Source organism: Podarcis tiliguerta, assembly GCF_965153285.1.
Source record: "Podarcis tiliguerta genome assembly, chromosome: 2".
In the NCBI taxonomy this organism is placed as follows: domain Eukaryota; kingdom Metazoa; phylum Chordata; class Lepidosauria; order Squamata; family Lacertidae; genus Podarcis; species Podarcis tiliguerta.
Window position 1 is genome coordinate 20593901 of NC_139535.1, and position 27891 is coordinate 20621791.

At 49.2% G+C, this 27891-nt stretch overlaps 1 protein-coding gene across 2 annotated transcripts in view; it reads left to right on the forward strand.

The window, feature by feature from the left end:
• Window positions 1–24147, forward strand: part of QARS1 (glutaminyl-tRNA synthetase 1) — a 32177-nt gene extending 8030 nt beyond the window's left edge. Inside the window, exons 5-24 of one of the 2 annotated variants that reach the window (XR_014507541.1) lie at window positions 273–337; window positions 1433–1486; window positions 2623–2683; window positions 3917–3988; window positions 5395–5480; window positions 6584–6670; window positions 7472–7571; window positions 8800–8878; window positions 8985–9093; window positions 10462–10592; window positions 11459–11551; window positions 12538–12675; window positions 14015–14102; window positions 15221–15367; window positions 15494–15598; window positions 18060–18152; window positions 19497–19624; window positions 21550–22887; window positions 23063–23290; window positions 23935–24147. Coding sequence is in view for 1 of the 2 variants with exons in the window: in XM_083425076.1 (XP_083281202.1) it covers window positions 273–337; window positions 1433–1486; window positions 2623–2683; window positions 3917–3988; window positions 5395–5480; window positions 6584–6670; window positions 7472–7571; window positions 8800–8878; window positions 8985–9093; window positions 10462–10592; window positions 11459–11551; window positions 12538–12675; window positions 14015–14102; window positions 15221–15367; window positions 15494–15598; window positions 18060–18152; window positions 19497–19624; window positions 21550–21616; window positions 23165–23290; window positions 23935–23985 (1880 nt within the window). In the remaining variant the exon portion in view is untranslated. The remainder of the gene's footprint in view (window positions 1–272; window positions 338–1432; window positions 1487–2622; window positions 2684–3916; window positions 3989–5394; window positions 5481–6583; window positions 6671–7471; window positions 7572–8799; window positions 8879–8984; window positions 9094–10461; window positions 10593–11458; window positions 11552–12537; window positions 12676–14014; window positions 14103–15220; window positions 15368–15493; window positions 15599–18059; window positions 18153–19496; window positions 19625–21549; window positions 22888–23062; window positions 23291–23934) is intronic. The other variant, XM_083425076.1, reaches the window with a different exon arrangement.
• Window positions 24148–27891: the final 3744 nt, after the last annotated feature.

Below are 27891 nucleotides of genomic sequence, written 5' to 3' on the forward strand. Positions count from 1 at the left end.
ACCCCACAAGCAAAGCATGAGGGCAGCAGCCATCTTCCACCCGTGTTTCCCAGCTGCTGTTATCCAGAAGCCCTAAGAACACCAACAGATCCTTGCCAGATTAGCACATCATTCCAGCGTCCTGCTTTCACAATGGCCAGCGAGACGTCTCTGGGGATCCTGCAAACAGGGCCTGAGGGGTTTGTGTGGCTCCATTGGGCCCTGGACTTGTGCTTCAGAGTCCTGCCCAGCGGATTGTCAACGACTGCTCTGATTTCCTTTCTCTTTTGCAGGGGAGGCGCGGAGCAAGTTGAAGTGGGCTGATGGGAAAATCATTAAGAACGAGGTGGACCTTCAGGTGTGTCAAGGGGGCCCTGCAGATCTAGACAAGGGATTTTGGAGAAGGCAGGTGGGGATTGGCCGGGTCGTTGCAACAGAATCAGCAGGTCCTCCCCCTTAAAGAACCAGTGTGATGCAGAGGCTGCCAAGGGTCAGCCCTGTGGAGACCCAGGTTCAAATCCCCGTCGGCTGTGAAGCCCAATGGGCCAGTTGATCTCTCTTAGCCTAACCTACATCGCAGGATGGTTGTGCAGATAATATGAGGTGTGGAGAGAGCCCTGTGCACCACTAAGCTCCCTGGAAGAAGGGTAGGGTTAAGAACGTGTTTTAAACAACAAATAGTTTCCATAACCAAGACTCTGCACTGCAAATTTCTCCTGCAGTGCCGCCCTGTGACCTCTATATATTATGTAACTACATTTGCATGTATATCCGTTTCTCAGATTTTTGGGAGGGGCCAAGGTGCTAAAGGTCTGCCTAAAGGTCTGGACTACAACTCCCATCATCCCTAGCTACCAGGACCAGTGGTCAGGGATGATGGGAAATGTAGTCCCAAAACAGCTGGAGGGCCAAGTTTGGCCATCACTGTGCTAAGACAACTGCCTTGGTTTCTGAGATCTTCATCAGCATCACCCACATCCCTTCAGGTCTATTTTTGTAACTGGAAACTTAAAACCAAAAATTAAAAACCCTGGCATTCTCAGGATGCTGTTTTTTCTGCCGAATGCTTCCTTACCCAGTAGAAACACTGGATTCACAACAGAACCACAACTGCATCCTCCTATCCGAGTTCAAATCGGGAAAGGAGGCTGTAGCATCAGACTAAATTTTGTGCTCCTGCAGAGGCACGCTGACATTTACGCCAGATCAGTGGGTTTTGCTTTCTTGCTTTGGCCTGGTGTGTTTTTTGTAAGGCAGTGTTGGGCCAGCTGTCGCTGAACTCCATTGGCCAGGCTGAGGGGGGCTGGTGGCCAGCAGTATCTGGTTCCCCATCTGTGACATAAGAAGAGTTTTGCCCTGGGGAGGGGAGGTAGAGAGAAGGAACTTAAGAGGGCCAGGTCAAACCCAAGGCAACCAATCAATTCCTTCCGTCTGTGCTTTTCCTCTCCTGTAGGTGCTCCACTTGTTGGGCCCAAAGACAGAAGCTGATCTGGAAAAGAAATCAAAGGTAAGTGTTTATCTTCCTTCCTTCCTTCCTTCCTTCCTTCTTGGGGTGTGTTAGTGGTTTCCCCTCCAGGTGTGCAATAGAGTGCAGAGGATTCATCTAAAACCCCCAATCCTGCGGCCCTCCCAGATGCTGACTACAACTCCCATCATCCCTGACTCTTGGCCATGCTGCCTGAGGCTGATGGGAGCTGGAGCTCAGCAACATCTGGAGGGCCCGCAGGTTCTCTCCATCCTTGTCTAATACGGGCAGACGCCATTAATGGTGGGGATGTGTGAGCCTTTCTTTGAAACGTCCGCTGCCTCGGGGTGTGTAGGTAGTGGCACCTGTGCTCAGGGCAGGAAGTGGTGTCTGAGGGGCCAGTGAAACATCCATCCCACCCCAGTCTTTTAAAGCATGCTTTACGGATTCTTCCCATTTATTTTGGCCTGCGTGTCTCTGAATCTGGGAATAAGGCAGCGTTGCAAACTTGGGATTTCCATTGTATACAGTAAGTCGGGGAGAGCAAAGAATTGTCACTTGACATAGGGATTCTAGGGCAAAGGTTGAGAGACTAGGGTAAAGTTCTTTTTAGGAAAACATTGGCCTCCTCGCCTTTAATTCCCCACTCTTCCTTTCACTGCCATTTCCCCCCAACCTTCCCTGGTCCTTTTCTTTTTAAAAAAGATAACAGCAGCAGGTAAAGCTGCTTCTTTTTTTTTCTTTTTTTTAAAATAATTTTTATTGAATGGTTTTATGTTACAAAAAACAATACAGCCATACTACCACTAAATATAATTAAGAAATAAAAATTACATACATCGATATTTAATTTGTTATTTACCGTCTTATTTCCTGCCAAACATTACATACAACAACACACATATGTGCAGACACCCACACACCCACACAGAAAATGATAATAATGAAAGTAAATATCCCCCCCCCCTTTATCTTCCAAAATCTTTTCTTCAACTTTGACTTCCTGTCAAGTCCCTAGGTAAAGCTTCTTCCATGGCTTGCCTCTGCACCAGGAAGAGCTTTGCCTGCTAGATTTCCGTGTGCGGGGCTGCCTTTAAAACCTTGGCTCCTCTTCACCACAGAGGCCCTCAAGGCCAGGTCTAGTTAAACTCAGTAGCTCTACCTTGTTGCTTTGTCAGGCCCCGAAGGCCCGTGCCACTGAGCCAGACAAGAAGGGAAAGGCAGCAGTGGTGGAAAACGGTAAGTCCTGGGCTGAACCTGCTCTCCCTTGTGTTTGTTTTGGAGGCCTCATAGCTGCTCTGGATGTTTGCCTGTTCCTGGCAAGCACACAGCTCTGCCGGACCCAAGCGCCCTTCTCTCTTAGGAAAGGGCACACAGAGGACTGGGAGGGTGGAATGCTGGCAGCAGTATCTCCCCATTGTGTTTGCTGTGTCGCTTTTAAAACAATAATCACGCAGCGCACTATAGAACCCGCTCCCCCAGGAAATCGCAGGAGGGCATCATGTGCTTGTGGCTCATGCTCTGGTCGCTGGTTTCCCCACAGGCATCTGGTGAGAACTAGATGCTGGGCTGATCCAGTGAGTGGCTCTGATGTTCTTAATAATAACTTGCTGCCGTGGAAAATTCCGCTCACCTCCTGGACTTCATGTGATCAGCTTTGGCAGAGATCTAGTGCGCCCTCTAGTGTTCTCGAGAAGTAATTCATCGTGACAACAGCCTTACAAAGGCTTTCTGTAGCTGTGACAAAACTTGGTTTTGCTTCTCTGCCTTTCTCCTCTTGTGAGAAGCTGAAGATCGTATATATAGGAAGGGCAGTAATTCAGTGGTTGAGCATATGCTATGCATGCAGAAGGTTCCAAGTTCAGTAGGGCTTGGAAAGGGAGATGCTCTGCCAGCCAGTATAGTCAGTACTGAGCAAGATGGACCAATGGCTTTTGTCCAAGGCAGCTTCCTACATTCCTGTGTAGGGAGATCGATGTAGGCACAAAACAGACCCAGGCCTGCATTAGGGAGGCTGCTGCACCATGTGACCTGTGACCATAGCCAGGGCTGTGAGTCCTTCAGGCTGTAGCATGTAACACAGCTGGAAACAAGGTCTATGAGACTCCTGACAAATGCTTTCCTTTTACTTCTGGCTGTCTCTACCCCCACTATGAATGCTGGCTCTCTGTTCTACAGTGTTAGTTAAGGTACGTGGCCGAGTGATGAGCAACAAGAGAGAAGCCCTGCGTGGGGGAGTTTCCAACGGGAGTAAAGACATAGGAAGCTGCCTTATACTGAAACAGACCATTGGTCCAGCTCAGCATTGTCTACACGGACTGGCAGCAGCTCTCAGAATTTCAGGCAGGAGGCTGCTAGCTGTATGTGGAGATGCTAAAAGATGCAAGGGAAGGAAGTTATCCCAGTTGCTGCTGCAAAAGGGGGTCTGTTTCTTGAGTCTCTGGCTTCTGACCTCAACTGCTTTCCCTCCAGGCGATGCGTGCCAAGAGACGAAATCCCTTATGGAGCAGCTGAGGGGCGAGGCGCTTAAATTCCATAAGCCAGGTAAGCTGCCCTGGAGGCCGTGTCTCTTCTCACCTTCACCGATGAGCTCCCTGATATGCCAGGAAACCACAGATATTGCCTGATGTCAAGGAAAGGAGTGATTGGGGTTAGGAGGGCCAGTATCCGGCTGTGCTGTGCTCATGCATATGGTTGTGGGAAATGGCACACCAGGAGCCTGCCTGTGAGTTTAGGAGATACTTTATTTATATATTGGGATATATTTGCACCCTGCATTTCCGTGACAAGACAGAACTCAAGGCAGCTTACCGTACAAATCCTTGAATGTTATCATTGTAGGCTGTGGTGGGCCTATAAAGACAGGTGAAAACAAAACCGTACAGCATTGGTCAGTATCGGGTTACAGTTTTTTCTTTGATCATCATCATTTATTATTTATACCTCCGCCCATCTGGCTGGGTTTCCCTAGTCACTCTGGGTAGCTTCCAACAAAACACTAAAATACAATAACCTATTAAACATTAAAAGCTTCCCTAAATAGGGCTGCCTTCAGATGTCTTCTAAAAATTTGGTAGTTATTTTTCTCTTTGACATCTGGTGGGAGGGCGTTTCACAGGGCAGGTGCCACTACCGAGAAGGCCCTCTGCCTGGTTCCCTGTAACTTGGCTTCTCGTAACGAGGGAACCACCAGAAGGCTGGACCTCAGTGTCCTGACAGAATGATGGAGGTGGAGATGCTCCTTCAGGTATACTGGACCGAGGCCATTTAGGGCTTTAAAGGTCAGCACCAACACTTTGAATTGTGCTCGGAAATGTACTGGGAGCCAGTGTTGGTCTTTCAAGACCCGTAATGGAAACGTCCGTCCTCCCCCAATAAAAACTTTAATACATGCCTACAGGCGCACGGATATGCATATATAGAAGCTAAATCGCCACAGAATTTAAAACAAAATGGTAGCAAAACAGCATCATAGCACAATCTGATTTGGGGCAAAATTGCTGTGGCCTTGCTTGTGCTTTTGAGTGTGGGCCTGGACCTCTGCTTCCAAGCCCTGCTCTGATGGTGACACTGCTTATATTTAGGCTTTCGGTGGCTTATCTCTTGTAGGTGGAGTTGGCCCCACTTGCCACCAGGCGGCACCCAACAGCACCTGCCTCTGCCAAAAAACAAGTGCGTTTGGGGGTGGTAGGTAGGGAAGATTGTTTATGAAGCCACAACCCCCCATTACTAAGCCCCACAATCCTGGGCAAATGATCAACTAAAGAATGACAGTGAAGAAACTTGAATGCAAAATTATCCCTGTTCTGTGACTTGTGTGTTTTTTGTTTTGTTTTGTTCCTTCTGGGCACAGAGATTTGATTTTAATGCAGAAGACTATTCAGCCGCCACTGCCTGCAGTTTGCTGATTTGCATACCGTGTGCTGATCATGTCCCTTGTACCTTTCCAGGTGAGAACTACAAAACGGAAGGCTACGTTGTCACACCCAACACCATGAACTTACTGAAGCAGCATCTGGAGATCACAGGCGGACAGGTGCGCTTGGGGGGGGTGTGCGTGGAGATCTTCCGTCCTTCTTCCTTTGGGAGGCTGGGTTCACGGAGCAGTTGGCCCCCTTAACTTGCATCTCTCAGTCCCTGTGAAACCTTGTGCCCACTGAGCTGCTGTTATGGCAAAACCCAGATTTGGGGAAGCAGTGAGATGCCACAGATGCATAGCTCTAGCAGGCGTAGGACAAGGGGGTCTGTGCATGGGAGCAAAACCCCGGCATTTTCCAGGTGCTAGATTTACTGCCCAGCAACAGAATAAATTTGATGCCAATCATGTGCAGGTGAACAAGGGTTCGCCTTTGCAAAGGTTTTTGAGAAGCAGCAGAGACCTCTGTTTTCCCTAGTCCTCACTTCCTCGGTGGTGAAGCTGCTGTTTTCCATGTCCTAAATCCCTAAGGATGTGCTGTGCATAATGAGAGGGACCAGAAGCCCTGCAAATGAGGCCTCGTAGACAGCCAAATTCTCCCCCCTGCCTTTAGCACGTATGTGATGTCAAGTTGTATGAAAAGAGGACACAGCCATGGTTGCTTAGTGAGCTGGATGTTGCTGCAGACTCCTGCAAGGTCCGCTGTGGTCTAAACCACCGAGCCTCTTGGGCTTGTTGATCAGAAGGTCAGCGGTTCAAATCTCCATGACAGGGTGAGCTCCTGTTGCTCTGTCCCAGCTTCTGCCAACCAAACAGTTCAAAAGCAGGCCAGTGCAAGTAGATAAGTAGGTACAGCTGCGGCGGGAAGGTAAATGGCGTTTCTGTGTGCTCTGGTTTCCGTCTTGGTTCTCCGTGCACCAGTAGCAGTTTAGTCCTGCTGGCCACATGACCCGGAAAGCTTTCTGTGGAGAAACGCTGGCTCCCTCGGCCTGAAAGCGAGATGAGTGCTGCAACTCCATAGTCGCCTTTGACTGGACTTAACAGTCCAGGGGTCCTTTACCTTTACCTTTTTACCTAGCTTTTTGTCATAGCTTATGATCTGGGGGGAGGCCCCGCCCTGGCCTTTGGGTGGGGCTGGGTGTGGTGTGTCTTTGAGGTTTTGAGGGGGAGACTGCATCCAGAGAGATCTCAGTTAACTGCATTGAAAATGTTTTCTGCCACAGGTGCGCACGCGGTTCCCTCCAGAGCCCAATGGCATCCTGCACATTGGCCACGCCAAGGCCATCAATTTTAACTTCGGCTTTGCCAAGGTGAGAGACTGGGCACTTTTCCACACTCTTCCCTGCTGCAGACTCAGCTTTTTGCTGAACTGGGGTTGGGGTGGAAGGCAATAGTGAGTGGGGAGGGACAGCCTCATCTTCATCTAGCGATGTGTGTTTCATTTTTTCAAAAAGATAGGCCCCAAAGTGGCTCATAGCATATAAGAACATATGATGGACATATAGGCCAGAAGACATAACAGTAGGATTATATGTACCTTGTTTGAAAGCACGCATTTATTAATTTGCTTCAGTGTTTTATACATTGTTAGTGTGCACTGTACTCCCTACATGTTAAATTGAAGTTTTAAATTGGAACATGTTAATTCTACTTATTTATTTTTTGAGGTAACATCATTTTTCTCCATTTTCATCTTTAAACTGTTTTAACACATTTGCACTGAGCTATATCTTTGTTCACATTAAAGCATATGACATGCAACTATTACATAAAATTAAAACTAAAAATTGAAGAGTGAACACTCAGATAAACATTTCCGAATATATCAACCAAGTTGCATCAAAGTGTGTGTGTGTGTGTGTGTGTGTGTGTGTATTTCCCCCCAGCATTATTACAGATATGAAATTATGTATAGCAACGTGCATTGCTTAAGTTGGCGGCCAAAAGGGAAAGGTATTTTGTGTCAGTAATGATTAGAATTTAAAGGGATTTGTAGGAAGAGGGGCGGGAGGGGAATAACAAAATGGAATTACTTTTAGGGACCAAGCTGACGTCTTGCTGAACTCGTGGGTGGCTTAATTGTACGGCTTATTTTCTCTCCCCACAACCAGGCAAATGGCGGGATTTGCTTTTTGCGCTATGATGACACAAATCCTGAAAAGGAGGAGGAGAAGTACTTCACAGCCATCAGGGACATAGTGGAATGGTTAGGTATGTGCATCTTGTGCTACAAAACGTGGAAATGTTGCCTGGGCGAAAGAGAGGTGTGTCTCTGGGTGGGGTGGGGGGAAGGTTGTTGGCTTTGTGAACCCCATACTAGGTCAACATCAGTGCTTTCCTTCTAGAAAAACAGATGCCAATACTCAACATGCAGTTGTTACAATAAGTGCCACACTTTTAACCAGTGGCTTCTCTCCTCTTTTTTTTTTTTTAAATAATATTTATTAGATGTTTAATAGTTACAGAAAGAAAAAAGGTGAAGAAATAACAAAAAATTTAAGAAACAATACAAGAAAAAGAAAAAACAGTACAACAAAACAACAAGAAAAAGCAAAAACATTTTAAAAACACATCCAAATTTTCATATCTTTATCTTTCATTTGCTTGTTTCCTCGACTTCCTCACACCTCCCTTTTTTGTATTCTAGTTCAAATTAGCTGGTTCAGCAAATCCTTTCCCTCTTTCTCCATTTTTTGTTCTATAATTTATCTTGACACAATCTAACTTTGAATTCTCCACTTTAGCCCATTAACAATCAGTTTTTACATAATTCTTAATAACATTTCTGCTAAAACCATATAACTTCATTCCAGTATTCTTCTAACATTCATTAATTTTGCAATATTTCTGTAAATATACTTTAAATTTTTTCCAATCTTCTTCCACCGACTCTTCTCCCTGGTCTCGGATTCTGCCAGTCATTTCCGCCATTTCCATGTAGTCCATCAGCTTCATCTGCCATTCTTCCCGGGTGGGTAAATCTTGTGTCTTGGCTTCTCTCCTCTTTTGTTGGAAGCCGCCCAGAGTGGCTCGGGAAACCCAGCCAGATGGGTGGGGTATAAATAATTTATTATTATTATTATTATCATCATCATCGAAAAAAACGGCGTTGGTACCCGCAGAAAAAACAACCACTGGTTAGCCCAATTTGCACCATGGTGTGAAGCTCAAGTGCAACAATGAGGCCCTTACAGATGGCTTGTTTACATGAAGCTTTTAGAAGTAGCAACAGCTTGTTTACATGAGAGGAGCCTGCTGGATCAGGCAGTCAATGGCCCCATCTAGTCCAGCAACCTGTTCTCACAGTGACCGATCGGATGTCTGAGAGGGGGTTTCGGGGTGTTGTTGCCCTAAGACGTGGGCTTGAGGAGAGTGGTGGCGACTTCTGGTTCAAGAAAGTGGGGCACACTTTCTTATGACCTGGACTTACTTCCCCCAGGTTACACCCCCTATGCGGTGACACACGCCTCCGATTACTTTGACCAGCTGTACACCTGGGCGGTGGATCTCATCCGGAGGTGAGGAGGGTGGATGCTGAAAAGGGGGAAAGGGTTAACACCCGACTTCGGCCACAGGTGCATTCTTCCTCCCCTTGTGACTGGTTGTGTCCTTTCCCTCCCTCAGGGGCCATGCTTACGTTTGCCACCAGAAGGTGGAAGAAATCAAGGGACATAATCCGCCTCCTTCTCCATGGCGAGACCGGCCGGTCGAGGAATCGCTCCTGCTTTTTGAGGTATTCCCATTTAATGTGGGAAATCTAGGGTGGCTCCCCCTAATAATTTATTATTATTATTAAACATCTTGAAGGTCCCAGGCCACAGAGAAGTTAGGCTGGCCTCAACTAGAGCCAGGGCTTTTTCGGCCGTGGCTCCGATCTGGTGGAACACTCTGTCACAAGAGACCAGGGCCCTGCGGGACTTGACATCTTACCGCAGGGCCTGCAAGACAGAGCTGTTACACCAGGCCTTTGGCCAGGGCACAGCCTGACTCCCTCCCTCGGCAATCTTTGCGGAGCTCTGGCCCAATGGTTGCCAGTGGCTTGAATTAATTAATTTTATAATGAATGATTTTAGAGTGTTGTTTGTGCTGTACTTTTGTACTGTTTTATTGTTGTTAGCCGCCCTGAGCCTGGCTTCGGCTGGGGAGGGCGGGATATAAATAAAATTTATTATTATTATTATTATTATTATTATTATTATTATTATTATAGAGTTCAGCATTCTCAGCCTTGCCTTTTTGGTGTGTGTGTTTTTTTAGAACAACCACCACAAGTTTCTAGCCCTCATGCCTGTAGTAATTGATGATGGCTCAGAAAATTATACAGGTGTGCTTCCAGCAATCAGAGCCCTTATTTTATACACCTTTCTCCCTGCCCTCCTTAGATGGCTATTGTCCTTTGTCCTAATCTGGGGGTAGCCAACATGGTGCTACAACAGCTTTAGCCAGCGCGGCCCATGGTCAGGCATGATGGGAGTTGTACTCCAACAGGTATCTGGAGGGTCGCATGTTGACGACCTCTATCTGGGCCCTTCCACTTAGTTTATTTCCTTTCATTACTGGTCAAAAACTCATTGAAATAACTGAATCTTGGAAGCAGGATTAATTTTTTTTAAATAAGCAAAAAAACAACAGCAACATGTTGCTCTGATTGCATTCCTTGGGCTTCATTGGCATGAATTTGGCATTTTGGGGAGCAGCCTTTGTTGCACAGTACAGTGGTACCTCGGGTTAAGTACTTAATTCGTTCCGGAGGTCCGTTCTTAACCTGAAACTGTTCTTCACCTGAAGCACCACTTTAGCTAATGGGGCCTCCTGCTGCTGCCGTGCCGCCGGAGCACAATTTCTGTTCTCATCCTGAAGCAAAGTTCTTAACCCGAGGTACTATTTCTGGGTTAGCGGAGACTGTAACGTGAAGCGTTTGTAACCTGAAGCATATGTAACCGAGGTACCACTGTATGTGTCTGCCTATAGAGCAGAACAACTGGAAGGTTGCTCCTGCCAGGGCAAAAACTGAGGCGGCAGAAACTGCTGTTTTTTAACCTCGCGGCGAGCTTTCATGTCTGACTGGCTCAAAGGTCCGGTGTGGGTTCCTCCTCCGCAGGACATGCGCAAGGGGAAGTTTGCAGAGGGCGAGGCCACCCTGCGCATGAAGCTGGTGATGGAAGACGGCAAGATGGACCCCGTCGCCTACCGCATCAAATACACACCACATCACCGCACCGGGGACAAGTGGTACGCGAGGCGGGGTGTGTGTGTGTGTGTCTGGTGTGGGTACTGGAGGATTGGGTGGGAACCCTGTGGAACATCTCGCTTGGGGTTGCTGTTTCAGAGATGGGTTAGGTGTTTCTGGCCCACATTTCCGGTTGGGATGGATGACTGTGCCATAGGGCTTAATGTGTCTGCAGCAGCCCTTCCCTCCCATCTCCGGGGCTGCTTAAGAAAGCCCTGCGTGCCCTGAAGGGAAATGGAAGTGAGGGAGACTAGGCCGGGGAGCACACGTACCCCAAGGCCCTGAGAGAACCATCCATGGCCTGAGGAGAACCATTGCGGCGAGAACCTTCCCCTAAAGACCTGCGTACTCTGAGGGAAGGTGGAAGCGAGGGAGGCCAGGCCGAGGATGCCCCCATACCATCGGCTCCCAGTTGCCCCCCCCCCCCATGGGACTCTTGTCTCTTTACATTTCATATCATGTGTCTGTTTTTGCTGTTTAAAGCTTACAAACCACCTCAGGGGCCTTGGCAAAATGGCGGCTCACAAATCCAGCAAACATTTTTGGCAACTGTGGCTCAGAAACTTGTGCTAGCACTCTCGGATTTGGGGATGGTGGGAAGTGGGAGTGCTTCTGAATTTGGGCAGGATGCCATCCCCTTGGCCACAGTCGACCCTTGCTCTCCTCAGGTGGGAAGGCTGGGCTTTCCCCCAAGCAGATTAAAAAAAAAGGGCACACGCCATGGTAGGACAGTGGATCTGCAAGAGCATTTTGAGGGATGGGGTTGATGGCTGGGTAGGGTGTGGGTGGAAAAAGAGCTGAGCTGCATAGAGGTGGGCTGGTTCTTGTTCTGGAGATCTTGACCTTACAGCTGTACACTGGCTTCCAGGTGCATCTATCCCACCTATGACTACACACACTGCCTCTGCGACTCCATAGAGAACATCACTCACTCGCTCTGTACCAAAGAGTTCCAGGCCAGGTGAGAGACAACAGAGCTCCTTGCTCGATTGGGAAGTGGCTGAGACGCTCTCCTGTTGTGGGGAGCAACCACAGGCCTGAATCCCTTATCCTATGTGGAGAAATAGAATCCCATATTTAGGAGGCTTGGGTTTCTATGGATGTAGACTCCTCATCTGTGCAGGGGCAGAATCTGCCGCTTGGATATCCTATCCTGAGGATTCTGGTTTTACCTCTAGTGCAACACAAGCTTCTGGCCCTCATGGCAAAGGTGAAAACTAGATCTAATGGGCTTCATTTAGAGAAAGGAAGATTTCAATTGGATGCTAGGGGAAACTTCCTGAGGATGAGTTCAGTGGTGGAACTAATGACCACTCCTTCAGTGGAGGCCTTTGAACAGAGGTCAGATAGTCGGCTGTCTGTCAGGGGCGCTCTGCCTCTGGATTTTCTGCCTTGAGCATGCAGCAGGATTTTAGTAGGTCCCTTGTGACTGGGTCTCTGTCCTGCTCTCATCCTGACCGCGCATAATTATTTTTGCTCAAAAACAGGAGTCCCGAAAGCCAAACAAATTCTGCGAAGCTAGATAGTCACAAGCAGGTAGCCGACGTCAGCCTCTTGACAGGAATCGATCTGCTTTTCCCTGTCACAGGGGTGTGGAGTCTTAGGCCCGGGAACCAATGTGACTGCCTCAAAACTTTTTTTGGTCCAGCCCTCAGGACTCACCTCTGGCCACACCCCTCACTATCCAAGCTTTGTAATTTCCTTGACTTTTTTTTTTCTTTTGCCTTGTTGAACTCCAATAAAACCTCTTGGCTGCATGTAAGGAGGATAGGGAAAGCTGTGTGACAGTGTAGAAAGCAGACTGAAGGCAAAATGCTCCACGTGCTCCTGTGACGGGTTTTGCCATGCGGCCCTCGGAAGGTTGCCCAGCACGGAATCTGGCCCCCGGACTGGAGAAAGGTTCCCCGCTGCTGCTCTGACAGCTGTTGCTCTTCTCTCTCTTGGCAGACGCTCCTCCTATTTCTGGCTGTGCAATGCCCTGGATGTCTACTGCCCTGTGCAGTGGGAGTATGGGCGCCTCAATCTCCTCTACACGGTGGTCTCCAAACGCAAAATCATTCGCCTGGTGGATTCAGGGGCTGTCAGGTGAGAAACAAAGTTTGATTTTTAAAATTATTATTATTTGAAGTACTTGTATGCCACCTTTCAGGGGAAAGCACCACTTCCAAGGTAGTTCACGAAATATAATCGGCTTCAGATTCATAACAGGAACATGAGGTTCCCAAGTACAGTGGTATCTTGGGTTACATACGCTTCAGGTTACAGATGCTTCAGGGAACAGACTCCGCTAACCCAGAAATAGTACCTCAGGTTAAGAACTTTGCTTCAGGATCAGAACAGAAATCGTGCTCCGGCGGCATGGCAGCAGCAGGAGGCCCCATTAGCTAAAGTGGTACTTCAGGTTAAGAACAGTTTCAGGTTAAGAACGAACTTCCGGAACGAATCAAGTACTTAACCCAAGGTACCACTGTAATTTTATGGAACAATCCACTTGCAATATACCCTGAATGAGCTTCTTTTTACCCATCTCTGGGCAAAATATGTGATCCATCCCCTTAATGCTGCCCCTCCCCACAGCCCTGGGTTCATGTCCCTCCTTGGATGGCCCAGTGCCTCAGGCTGTGAAGTTTCGTTAGAACAGTGGAAAGGGCCTTTGTAATATGAGCAGCGCTCCCTTCCTGGTATGGTGCGGAACCAGGTGCCTGCAGACGTCATTGGACTACAACTCCCATAATCCCTTGCCATTTAGCCACGTTGGCTGAGGCTGGTGGGAATAGCAGTCCAAGAACACCTGGAGGGCTTTCTGAACACCAAAGCCCTTCACATCTGGAGAGCCAGTGTGGTGTAGTGGTTAAGAGCAATACTCGTAATCTGGTGAACCGGGTTCGCGTCTCCGCTCCTCCACATGCAGCTGCTGGGTGACCTTGGGCCAGTCACACTTCTCTGAAGTCTCTCAGCCTCACTCACCTCACAGAGTGTTTGTTGTGGGGGAGGAAGGGAAAGGAGATTGTTAGCCGCTTTGAGACTCCCTAGGGTAGTGATAAAGCGGGATATCAAATCCAAACATTTGCCTAAGAAGGCAATAATTCAGCTGGATAGAGGGGTCCTTTGCTGCTGCGTCCTCTCCCTCTGGCGGCCTCAGACATTTTAGAAGATCGATAATCCCACCTTTTGATGTAATGATCCTCAAGGTGGCTTATAGGAGAATCTAGCACATGCATACTTCAAACCTACTCATCCAAGCGGCCCTTAGGCCCTTGGTTGCCAAACAAGGCCCTATTTCACTTCAGCGCTGTAGTCCCAGGTTTGGGGGGTGGGAAGAGGGGATGCACGCATGGCATGCTGGGAAGGAACTAGGCCGGTATGTTTTGGAGCAAGGCCTCTTTCTGCCTCTTGCCACTCACTGCTGCCATTGCCATTCCAGGGACTGGGATGACCCACGACTCTTTACGCTGACAGCTCTGCGGCGCCGGGGCTTCCCGGCAGAGGCAATCAACAACTTCTGCGCCAGGGTAAAGACATGTCCTTTGGAGTTCGGTGCAGCTCGGCCAAGGGGAAAGCGTGGGTGCCTAAATGCCATGGGGTGCTGGGTACAGAGTTCAGGCCCTGTTCCGGGTTTTGCTTGCGTGTCATGGAGCTTACGCACCACTTTTTCCTTTGGGGCATGGTGTGAGCAGCAGGGCGCACCCCCAGCACCTTTGTTGTGGAGATGCTCCTCAGTTACATGGCTTCAACGTGGACCTGGCTAAGGAACCTCTTGGATTCCTGCTAAGCAGCCGCAGGGTGCCACCTCTGTCTCCATGCCTCCAGAGGCAGCAGGGAAAAGTGCCATCTCCCTGGAGCCATATGGGCATTGGAGAGATTGGGATTGTGGCCCCTGAAAACGGCCTGGGTGTTGGCATAGGAGCCTGCCTTAAACTGAGTCAGGCCATTGGTCCATCTAGCTCAGTATTGTCTGCCCTGATTGGTGGCGTCTCTCCAGGGTTTCCCAGCACTGCCAGGGATTGAAGCTGGGGCCTTCTGAATGCATAGCAGATGCTCTGCCACTGAGCGACAGGGCGGCCATCTTCCCCTTAGAGCCGGGATGAAGAACCCCTGCTCCATGGGCCTAATCCGTCTTGTCAGACTTCTTAATCGAGACTGCCCCGCACTCCCTCCCTCCTTCCCTCCGCCATTCCTCTGCTCAGTGAGCTGATCATTCAAGAAGAGATTTGTTCCCATGTTCTCAGATCCCTTTCTTTTCTGTTTCCTGTCTCTGTGTGGGAGCCGAGCAGAGGAAAGTTTGTGAGCGAATGGGGTGTGTGTCTTCTGGCACCTCCAACTACAAGTGTGTAGGCCCCCCAATTCCTCTGGGGACCACTTTCCCCAAAGGGAGTTCAGCCCTTGGAGCAGCCTTTCTCAACCTGTGGGTCCCCAGATGTTGCTGGACTACAACTCCCATCATCCCTGAGCTCTGGCCTTGCTAGCTAGGGGTGATGGGAGTTGTAGTTCAGCAACATCTGGGGACCCACAGCTTGAGAAAGGCTGCCTTGGAGAAAGAGAGAGAGAGAATATGTCTCCCACCTCTTGCTTGGAGCCGGTAGGTTGGCCTTTCCCTGTTGCTTGGCTCACTCCAACCTCTTCTTGACAGGTGGGCGTGACAGTCGCCCAGTGCACAATGGAGCCTCATATGCTGGAAGCCTGTGTGCGGGAGGTGCTGAACGAACAGGCGCCCCGGGTCATGGCTGTGCTGGAACCACTGTGCGTGACCATCGTCAATTTTCCCGCACCGCACAAAGTAAGCCTGTGGCCTTTGCAGCATGGGGGCTGGGTGTCTTGCCACCTTGCCCACCTCCCTGTAAAATCTAGACCTCTTTTAGCACCTCCGTCGAGTGTGCATCAATCCTTCCTTTTTTCTTTATAGACCTTAGAAATCGACGTACCCAATTTCCCTGCTGATGAGACCAAAGGTTTCCACAAAGTCCCCTTCCAGCCAACCATCTATATTGAGCAGAGTGACTTCCGGGAGGTGAGCCTGTGGATGGGGGGGGGGGGAGGGAGAGGCAGTGCATTGAGGAAGAGAAAGAAGCTGATATTTGTGACGCTGGGGGCACAGAATGGGGTGCTGCAAAAATTGTGGGCGCCTGAACCGGATGCCAGCTGGGCATGCTTCATCCTGCTGTAGGACTCTGGAGCAGATAAGGCATCATCTCTTCCTTGCTAGAAAGCGAGGTTTGTAAAATGCGTCAGCATAAAGGCTCTCTCTTATTTTAAAGGGACTTTGCTGTCTCCACCGACCTCTCCTGTATGGGAAGGTGTTTTAGGGTATGTATCTTCAAGTTGCCCATAGTTCCTGGTGGTCTTGGCAGTCACCACTGTCATTTGCGGTTCCACCTTTTCTTTTTCCCCAGCGATTTTGTGTAGTTTTTGCATTCTCTGGATGGCAGCCATGGCTGCACTGCAGATTAATTCACTTCTTTTTGTAGCGCCGGCTCCTCTGACTCGGAGAGTGTATTTTGAATCTGTCATTGGCTGTTTGTATTAGAAGTCCACCTTGTGGCCACGTCTACTGGTCTAGACCATCTCTGCACGATCTTTTAAAAATACAGATTTTAAAAATTAGAACCATGCACACAAGAAAACGTCTTGTGGCACCCAAAGGGGCCCTGTTTATGTAGGTTGGCTTTCCTGCCAAAACTAGGCCTGGTGGTAGATAAGCTGAACCCCAGATCTATGTCCTTTGCTCTGTGCTTGGACAGATTGGCAGCTTGTAATTGGTACCTGTCTTACGTGGGAAGATGCTCCTTGTCCAATACAGTCATGCCTTGGGATAAATACGCTTCAGGTTGAGCGCGTTTGGGCTGTGCTCTGTGGCGACCCAGAAGTAATGGAGTGCGTTACTTCAGGGTTTTGCCGCTCGCGCATGCACAGATGGTCAAAATGACATCACATGCATGTGCTGAAGCGGCGACCCATGCTTGCGCAGACGCGCTGTCGCATCTTACATTATGTTCAGGATGCAAACGGGGCTTCTGAACGCATCCCGTTCGCATCCCGAGGTACCACTGTAATACTACATGTGAGATAAAAAATACTTAAAAATCACTGCACTGCCCAATATAAATGTTATACATTTATATGTTCCTGAGTGTTTGTATACACACATGGTTATATTATTAGAAAGTATGTTTTGTCGTGCAAGCACATTATAATGAGGCTTATTCCCACCCACCCACCCAACCTTCTAAGGGCACACCTTTCCCTCTCTTGTTTTCCGTCTGAGCTTCATTTGACAGTCTCTTAAACTGGAAGCAAATTGTTTGCCTTTTTCGTCTGGAATATCCATGCCCACTCGTACTAAGGGCTGTTATCTGACTGCCCACACCAGGCTACATTCTGCAGGCATATTAACCAGGTCATCATCTTGGCCAAATTTCACCAGGAGCCCTAACTCTGCCCCCTTCCTGTGATCGGTGAATCCTGAGCTATGACAGGACCTGTTCTTACAGAGCGTTGGAGAGTTCAGGTGCCCAGTTGATTGCTAGCTGCGCTGTTCTGGCTGAGGCCGCCATGCCCTGTGGAGAGATTCTTCTGAAGAAGCATCTCCACCCCCATCGTTCAGCCCGGACACTGAGGTCCAGCTCCGAAGGCCTTCTGACGGTTCCCTCACTGCGAGATGTGAGGTTACAGGGAACCAGGCAGAGGGCCTTCTTAGTAGTGGCACCCTCCCTGTTGAATGCCCTCCCATCAGATGTCAAGGAAATAAACAACCATCCGACTTTTAGAAGACATTGGAAGGCAGCCCTGTTTAGGGAAAATTTTAATGTTTGATGTTCTATTGTGTTTTTAATATTCTTTCCACAGGGCTTGTAAGACAGAGTTGTTCTACCTGGCCTTTGGCTTGGAATCGATCCCTTTTCCCTCGTTCCTTTTTCCTTTCTCCTTCTGTGATGGAACTCCTATTTGGGGACTTCCCTGGCTTTTTTCTGGCCCACGTGGGACCAGTCTGGATAGTTGGCCTTGGTGAAGATTTGACGTTTTCATCCCCAAAAAGTTTTTGGTTTGAGTTTCTACTGAAATGAGGCTGCATTTTAATGTTGTATTTTAATCTTGTTTTTAAGTTGTATTTTAATCCGTTTTTATACCTGGTGTTAGCCGCCTTGAGCCTGGGGAGGGCGGGATATAAATAAAATTTATTATTATTATTATTATTATTATTATTATTCTGTTGGGAGCTGCCCAGAGTGTCTGGGGAAACCCAGCCAGATGGGCGGGGTATAAATAATAAATTATTATTATTGTTATTATGGGGATCTCTGAGAATAACTACGGGAAGCTACGTTGCAGATCCATGCTGTGAGGGAGGTGCCTGGCCCCATAAGAACTGGCAATTTAGTACAGAACGTTTTTACATCCATGTGCCAGCAGACTGAAGTGATTTGATTCCCCTTGTTTGGTCTCCACTGACGTTAGCATCTCTTCCCTGGCAGGTGCCAGAGAAAGGTTACAAGCGCCTGGCGCCCGGCCAGCCAGTGGGTTTGAGGCACACGGGCTACGTCATTGCTATCCAGAGCATAATTAAGGTGAGTGTGCCATGGCATCTCCTTACAGCCCTCTTACCGCAGCTCTGCAGCTATCCCTGTAGATCAGGGCCTAAGAGCTTCCCATAAAAGAAAACATCAGCTGTGGCATTCAGCTTAGATCAGCCTCATGGACCGTTCCAGCAGCTATGCTTACAGCTTTGTATGGACACTCCTTGAGCCAGCTGTGGCTCTGCTAGGTCTTTCTCCCAATTCGCTACCTGCTTAGTGGTTTCTGTCTGTCTGCACAAGCAAGCGGTGAAATCTAGTTCTTTTTTTAAAAAACAACAACATACCTTTTGATCAAATAAGCCTTGAGGTTGCTGCAGTAGTAGAAAACGAAATCACACCCACCCACCGCTTGGTTCTCCTCCAATGATTTCTGAAGCTTAAGTTTATCTCTCTTGCTAAGGCTAGAACTACCCAAAGTTGCTGCAGGCACTGTGTGATTAAGCCCATCTGCCCCAACATCCTGTTCCTATGTTACATTCTCCACTTGAATATTTCATCCCTGAGATTGGAGTAAAAGACGGGGAAATCCATTTTGCTGCCGCCTATGCAGTTGCATAAACCAGTACTATTACTATGAGGAGTTATCTGCAAGAGCACAGCAGGGCCTTTTCTGTGGTGACCCTCTACATTTTTCTAAATGAAACTCTGCTGAGTCCAAGTCTGTTTATTGGAGTTTCCTGCCCCCCGCCCCCACCCCATGCTTTTAAAAGGAAGTGTTGTATGTCCAAACATTTTCTGGCGTTTGATATATTTTTGTGGCCTGATAATTTTGCTTTTGGTTCCTGTTGGATTGTGATTTTGATGAATAGTGTCTTGAAGCATTTCATATTTGTAAGTTCCTAGTTTCTTCTGTGTCCTGTTGAAATAGCTTATATGTGTGGCAGATCAGCTCTGAAACAACTTTTTTTTGAGGTGGGGGGGTCATCTTGCAGCCATAGAACCACCAAAATGTCTCTTGATTGTGAAGCAGAGTGTGGAAAATAATTTCTTGACTTCTCTGCAACTGGCCAGATAAGCTAGCGCCAGTCAGTTAAATGGAACTGCAATGAACTTTTAGGGAGATACAGACATGGATTTGAGGTCTGCAATGTTAAATGGAACTGCAATGAACTTTTAGGGAGATACAGGCATAGATTTGCGGTCTGGGCTCATGCGAGAGCAAGTGAGCTGGTCATCGCAAATGCATTCCCTTCTTCTGCACTGAGCAGAAGAGATGAGGAAGGCAATCTGCTCCACATTGCAAGGGAGTGTTTTCTGAGAGGCGCTAGATACCCGAAGCATGATGGCAAAGTGGCTGGGTGGATGCATGGAAGTGACCTTCATCTCCTTGCCTAGGACACCAACGGACGTGTGAAAGAGCTAGAGGTGACCTGTACAAAGTCGGAGGCAGCAGAGAAACCCAAAGCCTTTATCCACTGGGTGTCAAATCCTCTCGTGTGTGAGGTTCGACAGTATGAGCGACTGTGAGTATTAGGATCGCTACCTCTTTGCAAATCTGTTGTTTGAGAAGGCTCCCCATGTGCCTCCTGACCTTGGATCTTATTATTCCTGGGAAGAAGAATAGGCAACAGGAGTCAAAACCACTTCCTTATCTTGTCTCTCTCCTCCCCTGGGTTTAGCGCACAGATGCTATATATTCAAGCATTGCATAGTGGTATTATGTATTCAAAGGCGGGTTGACAGAACTAGATACCAACACTTTCTGAGTTTACCTTGAAATGCCATCTGTTTTAATCAAACTTACAACTATATCCGGAAAGGGGGGGGGGGGGTCTGGGGAAACTGATTACAGTGGTACCTCGGGTTGAGTACTTAATTCATTCTGGAGGTCCGTTCTTAACCTGAAACTGTTCTTAACCTGAAGCACCACTTTAGCTAATGGGGCCTCCCGGTGCTGCGCCGCCAGAGCACGATTTCTGTTCTCATCCTGAAGCAAAGTTCTTAACCCGAGGTACTATTTCTGGGTTAGCAGAGTCTGTAACCTGAAGCGTATGTAACCTGAAGCATATGTAACCCAAGGTACCACTGTATACCGTTCCATTTTATTTACTTGTTTCCTTAGGGAATTTGTACACTGCTCTTAGAACTATTCTTTCGAAGCAGCTCAAATAACTAAAATAGCTCTAAAACTCATAAAAACAGAGACAGTAGAGCTGCCGGCCATGTTTGGATGAACGATGCACTATGTACAAGCTTCAGGAACCTGTACATGGCTGCTTTGCTTCTCCATTTGCAGGGGTAGCAAAATAAGCCAAGAAGTCATAGCTAACCATAGTTTCCTGTTACGTTCAAACTGGGAAACCATGGTTCTGAACAAGCCAGGAACCACAGGCCAATTTTAAACCATGGCTTCAGATTCCAGCTTGCTTGGAAGACATTAGCTACCATTTCCCAGTTTGGACTACTGTTAACTATGGATTCCTGGTTGTTTGCTCAGTTGCGTGACGGGAGCAGCGAAGCAACTACGCAGACGTAGCCTTATTAAACCAAGATTCACTAATCTGTACTCGGCCATAGTAAAAGTCGGGTTTAAACCGTGCAGAACTCCTGTGGAATTCTGGGTAGTCTGGGCAAAAAGAAAGCCATCTGGCACCAGAAAGACTTCAGCTCAGTGCCTCAGAAGTCTCCAGGGGAAGGAGGGGGAGGTGTTCCAGATGCTACGGCTGAAAGAAGCCTAATACTGGAAAACACACACACACACACACACACACACACACACACCCTATGTAGGGCCTCTGAAGGTGATCGTCATGTTTCATCCTTGATATTCAGACAAATTTATAGGGAAGTAGGGCAGTCTTGGAGGGCGCTGGGCCCAAAGATATGTAGGGCTTTCAAAGTTAAACCAAGCACCTGGAAATGAATTGGAAACCAGTGCAGATCTTCATAGATTGGCAAAATAAGACTTCCGGCACTCAACTTGGCAGAGAAAACCCAAACCGGCAAGGCTAATTGCCTCCCGAGCTACAGCAAAGTGTCTCCGCTCCATCGGCTTAGTAGCTAACGGGGGAGTTTACATCGAGTTTGTCAGCTGCCCCATTACAAAAGAGGAGTTTCTCCCTGAGATAACGCTTTTGCTGCTGCTTCCTGCCAAGTCAGGGTTGTGATGAGCTCATTGAACATGGGCTGGACCTTCTGTGAGGCTGGCCGTCTGCACTGCCCAGCTTTCTCCATTCAGTGAGTAGACTTGACACCATGGGTGGAAGTAACATCGAGCCCAAGAAGGACTTGGCTCGTTCCCCAGGGCCTGCAGAGAACATCTGGAAGAGCCATGCTTAGGATACGAGAGTGCCATTGGCCGGCCTGTGCAGCAGAAGCTTCTTGTCTTCTGTTCCGGCAGCTGAATCTCATCCTCAGTGTGACTGTAAACCCTTTTTTTGGCTTGCAGGTTCCTGCACAAGAACCCCGAAGACCCTGCAGAGGTGCCACAGGGTTTCCTGAGTGATGTCAATCCTGTGAGTGCTGAGCCCAGAAGAGTGTTTTATTATTATTAATGCCTTGGACTAGGGAAAACAGAAGGAGGGAGGAGGAAGAGGTGGAGCTATGTTGGGAGAAAGAAATGGTGTGGCTTGAGAAGCAGGGGGGTACTCAATTTTTATTTTTATTTTAAATGGAAAAGTAGAAAATTGCAAGAACAAGAAGGCATCACATTCCATTATATAATATGACAAGATTAAAGGAGAGGAATGAGAGGGAATAAAATATTAGAAATCAACATTTTTATTATTAAGAGGTGAGGTTAACAATGCACAAAGAAACTGCCAGGGAAGCATCTCATTGTACTAACATTGTACACCTTGCTAAGGAGTTTTGTAAAGTGGTTCCTGCTAGGCCAACACCTGTGTGTGGGCGTGCAATTTGGTAGGAGGTATAAGTGAATTAAGGGACGCGGGTGGCGCTGTGGGTTAAACTACAGAGCCTAGGACTTGCCGATCAGAAGGTCGGTGGTTCGAATCCCCGCGACGGGGTGAGCTCCTGTTGCTCAGTCCCTGCTCCTGCCCTCCTAGCAGTTCGAAAGCACATCCAAGTGGAAGTAGATAAATAGGTACCGCTCCGGTGGGAAGGTAAACAGCGTTTCCGTGCGCTGCTCTGGTTCGCCAGAAGTGGCTTAATCATGCTGGCCACGTGACCCGGAAGCTGTACGCCGGCTCCCTCGGCCAATAAAGCGAGATGAGCGCTGCAACCCCAGAGTCGGTCACGACTGGACCTAATGGTCAGGGGTCCCTTTACCTTTACCTATATAAGTGGATTGGAGCGTGTGGATCAGGGTGCGCCTGCCAACCTGGGCATCTCCTCCCAAGCAAGCCATGCAAAAATTGGTGAAGGCGGGTAACCACAAGAGTTCATGCGCTGCACCCGTGAGTAGCAGGGCCGGCCCAATACACTTCGGCACCTGAGGCGAACTGCAAAATGGTGCCCGCCCCCATTCCGGGCCAGGGAAGAAGGGATGAGTGAAGATCTACATTGGGAACAAGGGCAGAAGGAAAAGACTGCTGTAGAGGCAGCATAGTGGGGGGCTTCCAAGGAGGCGACAGATCTGGTCTCACAGGAGCACGCCGTCACTGCCACCTTGGCAGCAGCAGGTAGCGCATTCCTTGGAGGCCGGATCTGCTGTCTCAGTGGATCCCGTTTCCTGAGGTGATCACCTCACTTTGCCTTCTGGGTGGTGTGTCTCTGGTGAGTAGAGAAAAGTACTGTTGCTTATTTTAATCAGCAGGGCTAAACAGTGGCGTAGCGTGGGTTGTCAGCACCTGGGGCAAGGCAAGTAATTTGCGCCCCCTAACCCGTGGATTTGCACCCCCTAACCCGTGGATTTGCGCACCCTAACCCTAACCCCCAGATGTTGCGCCCGGTGCGGCCGGCCCCCTCTGCACCCCCCACGCTATGCCACTGGGCTAAAGACTCTTTGGCCCGCCCATCTATGAGAAGTTCTGCTGCCTTGTTTTAGTCTTCCCTGTCCCCTCCTTTCCATCTTTCTCTGTCTCTTCTCTCTCCCATTCCAGAACTCCCTCTCTGTGATTGAGGAGGCTCTGGTGGACAGGTCTGTGTGTGGGGCCAAGCCTTTTACCAAATTCCAGTTTGAACGCCTTGGCTATTTCTCAGTCGATCCTGACAGCACGAGTGCAAAGGTCAGTACCCAAAAGATGCAAAAACATGGAAGGGTTGCCCCCCCCCCTCCCAGTTCAAATGACAAGGAAAGGAAAATTCAGCTGCACATGAGGGATAACTTATTGACAGGACGAGCAGTTGGACGGTGAAACAAACAAACTGCTTTGGAAGAAGTCAGACTCTCTCCTTTGATAGAGGTTTTCAGCCAGAGGTTGGATGGGGCCTCCTGCCAGGGATGATATACCAATAGAGACCCTGTGCTGACAGGGAACCTTTGACTTTCCAGGTGTTGCTGAACTACAACTCCCATTGCCCCAGGCTGTGTTGCCACTCTTGCTGCAGTTGATGGGAGTCGTTCCCCGGAACCTGCCTTTGAGCTTCCTTCTATCTCTTAACGGTTCCTGTAAGGCAGTGTTTCCCAACCTTGGGCCTCCTGCTGTTTTCGAACTACAATTCCCATCATCCCTGACCACTGGTCTTGCTAGCTGAGGATTATGGGAGTTGTAGTCCAAAAACAGCTGGAGGCCCAAGGTTGGGAAATGCTGCTGTAAAGCCTCAAGGTCTGATTAGAGAGAAAAGCCACTCACTAAAATGGGAGGTGATGGGGAGGAAGAACTTGGCTGGCAAAGGACTCTTGCTAATGTCGCTTGCTTTCCCCCCGCAGCTTGTGTTCAACCGGACGGTGACTCTGAAGGAGGATCCTGGGAAAGTGTGATGATGCTTCTGCCGGCGGTGTCTCACCGTGCCCCAAGTTGCTCAGGAGTCACGTTCTTCCCCTGCATGGCAGGGGGTGATGGTCGCATGCAGCACCAGCACAGTTGCCTTAACATGCATCCTGGTTTCAGATCCATCACATCAATAAAAGGGAGCCTCTTTATGTTTTCCCGTGTTATTGGCTATTGCATGCAAGGGTGTGTGTGTGTGTGTGTGTGTGTGTGTACACTGATTTGAATCTGCAGGTTCAAACAATATTTATTGCCTTTCTGAAGTGGAGCTGCAAACTAGAATTATGATTCCTCCCCTTCAATTTCTTGGTGCTTGCCCCACACCTGACGGGTGTGTTTGGAGAGGAGGGCATGTCGTGGAGAGAGTCCTGATGGGCAGATAAGCTGCATCCAATTCTGGGCCTCTCCACACCTCCTCAAGCCACAGTTTCCCACAGAAGTAAAATTCTAGGTGGGTTGTATGTCTAGGACTAAGGATGAGGCTACCACCCACACTTAAAGGTAAATGGACCCCTGACCATTAGGTCCAGTCATGGCCGACTGTGGGGTTGCAGCGCTCATCTCGCTTTATTGGCCGAGGGAGCCGGCGTACAGCTTCTGGGTCATGTGGCCAGCAGGACTAAGCCGCTTCTGACGAACCAGAGCAGCACAAGGAAATGCCATTTACCTTCCCGCCGGAGCTGTACCTATTTATCTACTTGCACTTTGACGTGCTTTCGAACTGCTAGGTTGGCAGGAGTAGGGACTGAGCAACGGGAGCTCACCCCGTCGTGGGGATTCGAACGGCCGACCTTCTGATCAGCAAGTCCTAGGCTCTGTGGTTTAACCCACAGCGCCACCCACACTTAGATGGGGCTAAAGGTATGAATGATTTTTTAAGAGTTGTCCTCATCTCCTTCAGAGATTATTTCCAGCTCGCATTCCTCCTTGCAGTCTTTCCACATTTTATCTCCATCTGAGAGTTGCCTTGCACTTCAATAGCGATGGATCAGAAATGGGCAATGGGGAAGAGAGCCTTTCTCATCGGTATTTTAAATCAGACCACTCTTTCAACCAGAGTTGTTTTCAATAGTGTTTGTAAAAGAAGGCAGCCAAGGTCTGACCTCGTAGCTCTACTTTTACAAGGGAGGACATTTGTTGGCCATATGTTCTCTTTTTCCAGGACACATCCTCTTTTTTTCACGGATCTGTAAAATGAGTTGTGTCGCAGCAATCCATAATTAAAAGCAGAAGTCGGCAAATGTGTCCTCTTTTTTGCTCTTCAAAATATGGCAACCCTATAAGGAGTGCCAGGTGGCACAAATGGTTCCCCTTGCAACTCCCCATTTTATATTTAGAACCATGAGTTTTGGCCACGTGTTGATTTTGTTAAATTAAACAAAATCAACACTGAGGATGTAAGACAAGCCTGCTCCATCCATCCATCCAGGGTCCCACCTAGTCACCATCCTGTTATCACAGTGGCCAAGCAGAGGCCTTTGAGCAGCTTGAAAGCAGGACCTGAATGCAACAAAATTCTACCCTCTTATGAGTCCCAGTAGCTGGCATTCAAGGGCATACCTCCTCCAGCTGTGGAGGTGCAGCCTTGTCCTCCATGATTCAGATCTAGATACCCGAAATTCTTCATAGAAATTATGCGGGCTAGAAAACGGAAATGTCAACAAATCCCCACGGACTGAGAGCAGCTATTAAAATATTCAGAATGGGCAGAAATAGATAAATTAACTGAACTGATAGAAGAGAAGGAAGATGGCAGAATACCAACTTTGTTGGGAGGTGGACTTGATTTGCCAGTTATTGGAATTTACGACCGATGGCAACAAAAGTAAACCATAGCAGTGAACAGCTGAACAGAAATTAGAGTATGAGAACAGAAATTAGACCTAGAGTATGCCAACAAAGGTCCGTATAGTAAAAGCTATGGTTTTCCCAGTAGTGATGTATGGAAGTGAGAGCTGGACCATAAAGAAGGCTGATCGCCGAAGAATTGACGCTTTTGAATTATGGTGCTGGAGGAGTCTCTTGAGAGTCCCCTGGACTGCAAGAAGATCAAACACATCCATTCTTAAGGAAATCAGCCCTGAGTGCTCACTGGAAGGACAGATCCCGAAGCTGAGGCTCCAATACTTTGGCCACCTCATGAGAAGAGAAGACTCCCTGGAAAAGACCCTGATGTTGGGAAAGATGGAGGGCACAAAAAGAAGGGGACGATAGAGGACGAGATGGTTACACAATGTTCTCGAAGCTACAAACATGAGTCTGACCAAGCTGTGGGAGGCAGTGGAAGACAGAAGTGCCTGGCATGCTCTGGTCCATGGGGTCACGAAGAGTCGGACACGACTGAACGACTAAACAACAACAACAGAGTATGGGGGAGGGTAGCAGAAGCAATCTTGGGGTCCAGAGAGGAGGAAGTGAGTTCCTACCTTGCACTCTGCTCTCACCTGGGGCTCCTAAAAGCTGTCAGTCTGTGACACAACCAGCAGACAGCTTTGCTGGCTAAACCAGGGGGGCAGTGGGGCAGATGGGGCATGTCAACCTCCTCTGCCTTGCGGGACATCTGGAGGGGGAGGGGACCCTATGGAATAAACCCTACACAAATCCCTAAGCGGGTTGGCAATTCCTGCAGCCAAGCTGGTGCATTGCTCTGCCTTCCTTTGGACCGCATCGGCGAGTCTTGTCCCTACACACTGCCCACCCAGACTGCCCACCCAGCCCAGGACCTCCCTACACACTGCCCACCCAGACTTGCACCCTGCAGAGGTCACTTTGGTGCTGCTAACGCAGCGCTTTGGCTTCAGCCCCGGAGGTGCACGCCATTGTCTCTTTAGATCAACGGATGCCAGCAATTCCTGGTGTCCGTAAGCCCCCCCCCCCTTCCCCCGCAAGCCCTTTTATCAATGACAAAGGCAGGAACGCTCCTTCCGCGCCTGTCCAGCTCTGCAAAAGGCAACCCTTTCAAGCGCTTGATTTGCAACCCAGCCCAGCCGAGCGGTGCCCTTTCGGCTGCACCATTCCGGCTTTCTCCCTCTCCTCCTCGCCAAGCCCCGAATCGAGCCCGCCCTCCGCTGTCAAGGCCTGTCTGGCTTGCAGTACCCATTGCGGCGCTTGCTTCTGGGAAATGCGGATCGCTTCCCGGCTCTCCGCCCTCGCCTTGCCCGCTTGGAACGGAGCAAAGCCCACGACACCGGCTGCGCCATCGCGGGGTCCGCGCGCGTAAGAGCCGCCGCTGCGCACGAGGCTAGGGATCCTTCTCTCTCTCTCTCTCTCTCTCTCTCTCTCTCGGTTCACCTTTGGCCCTGATCGGAGAGGCCTGATCCCGGGCCATCGCTCGCTCCCTCTTCCCCGGGTGACTCGCCCGCCGCCGCCTCCTCCTCTCCTCCCAGAAAGCAAGGCTGGATGCGGGAGGGTCGCTGCACCTTTAAAGTCCTGCACATTTTCTGCAGTGTGTACAAACACCGAGGTCTAGCCGCAAAGTTAGCAAGCCTAGGCCCTTGTTAAGGTGGGCTGGAGGAGGGTTGGCTCGGAAAGCCGCGCGGGTCGCTCTGTGCGCGCCCCCCAACCAAGCAACCCACGCGCGACGGGTGCTGGATGAGCAAGGTCGCTGCTGCAAAAGAGAGCACGAAATGCAAAACCCGCGCGCCAGGGGAAGCTTGGCCGGAGGAAGCCGAGCAGCAGCGACGGCGGCGTCTCGCTCTGCTGGAGGGATGGCAGCCGAAGTTGTGTCACCTGCTGCTGCTGCTGGCCCGTGCCACCTTAAGGGCCGGTTGTTGGTGCTGTGGAGTGGGAGGTTGTCAGCAAGCACATGGGGATATTAAAGCAGCCTGTGCTTTTCCTTTGCAGGCTTGGCACAGCCCGGCCTGGTCCCTGGGGTGCGGGGCCGTAAGAGATGGAGG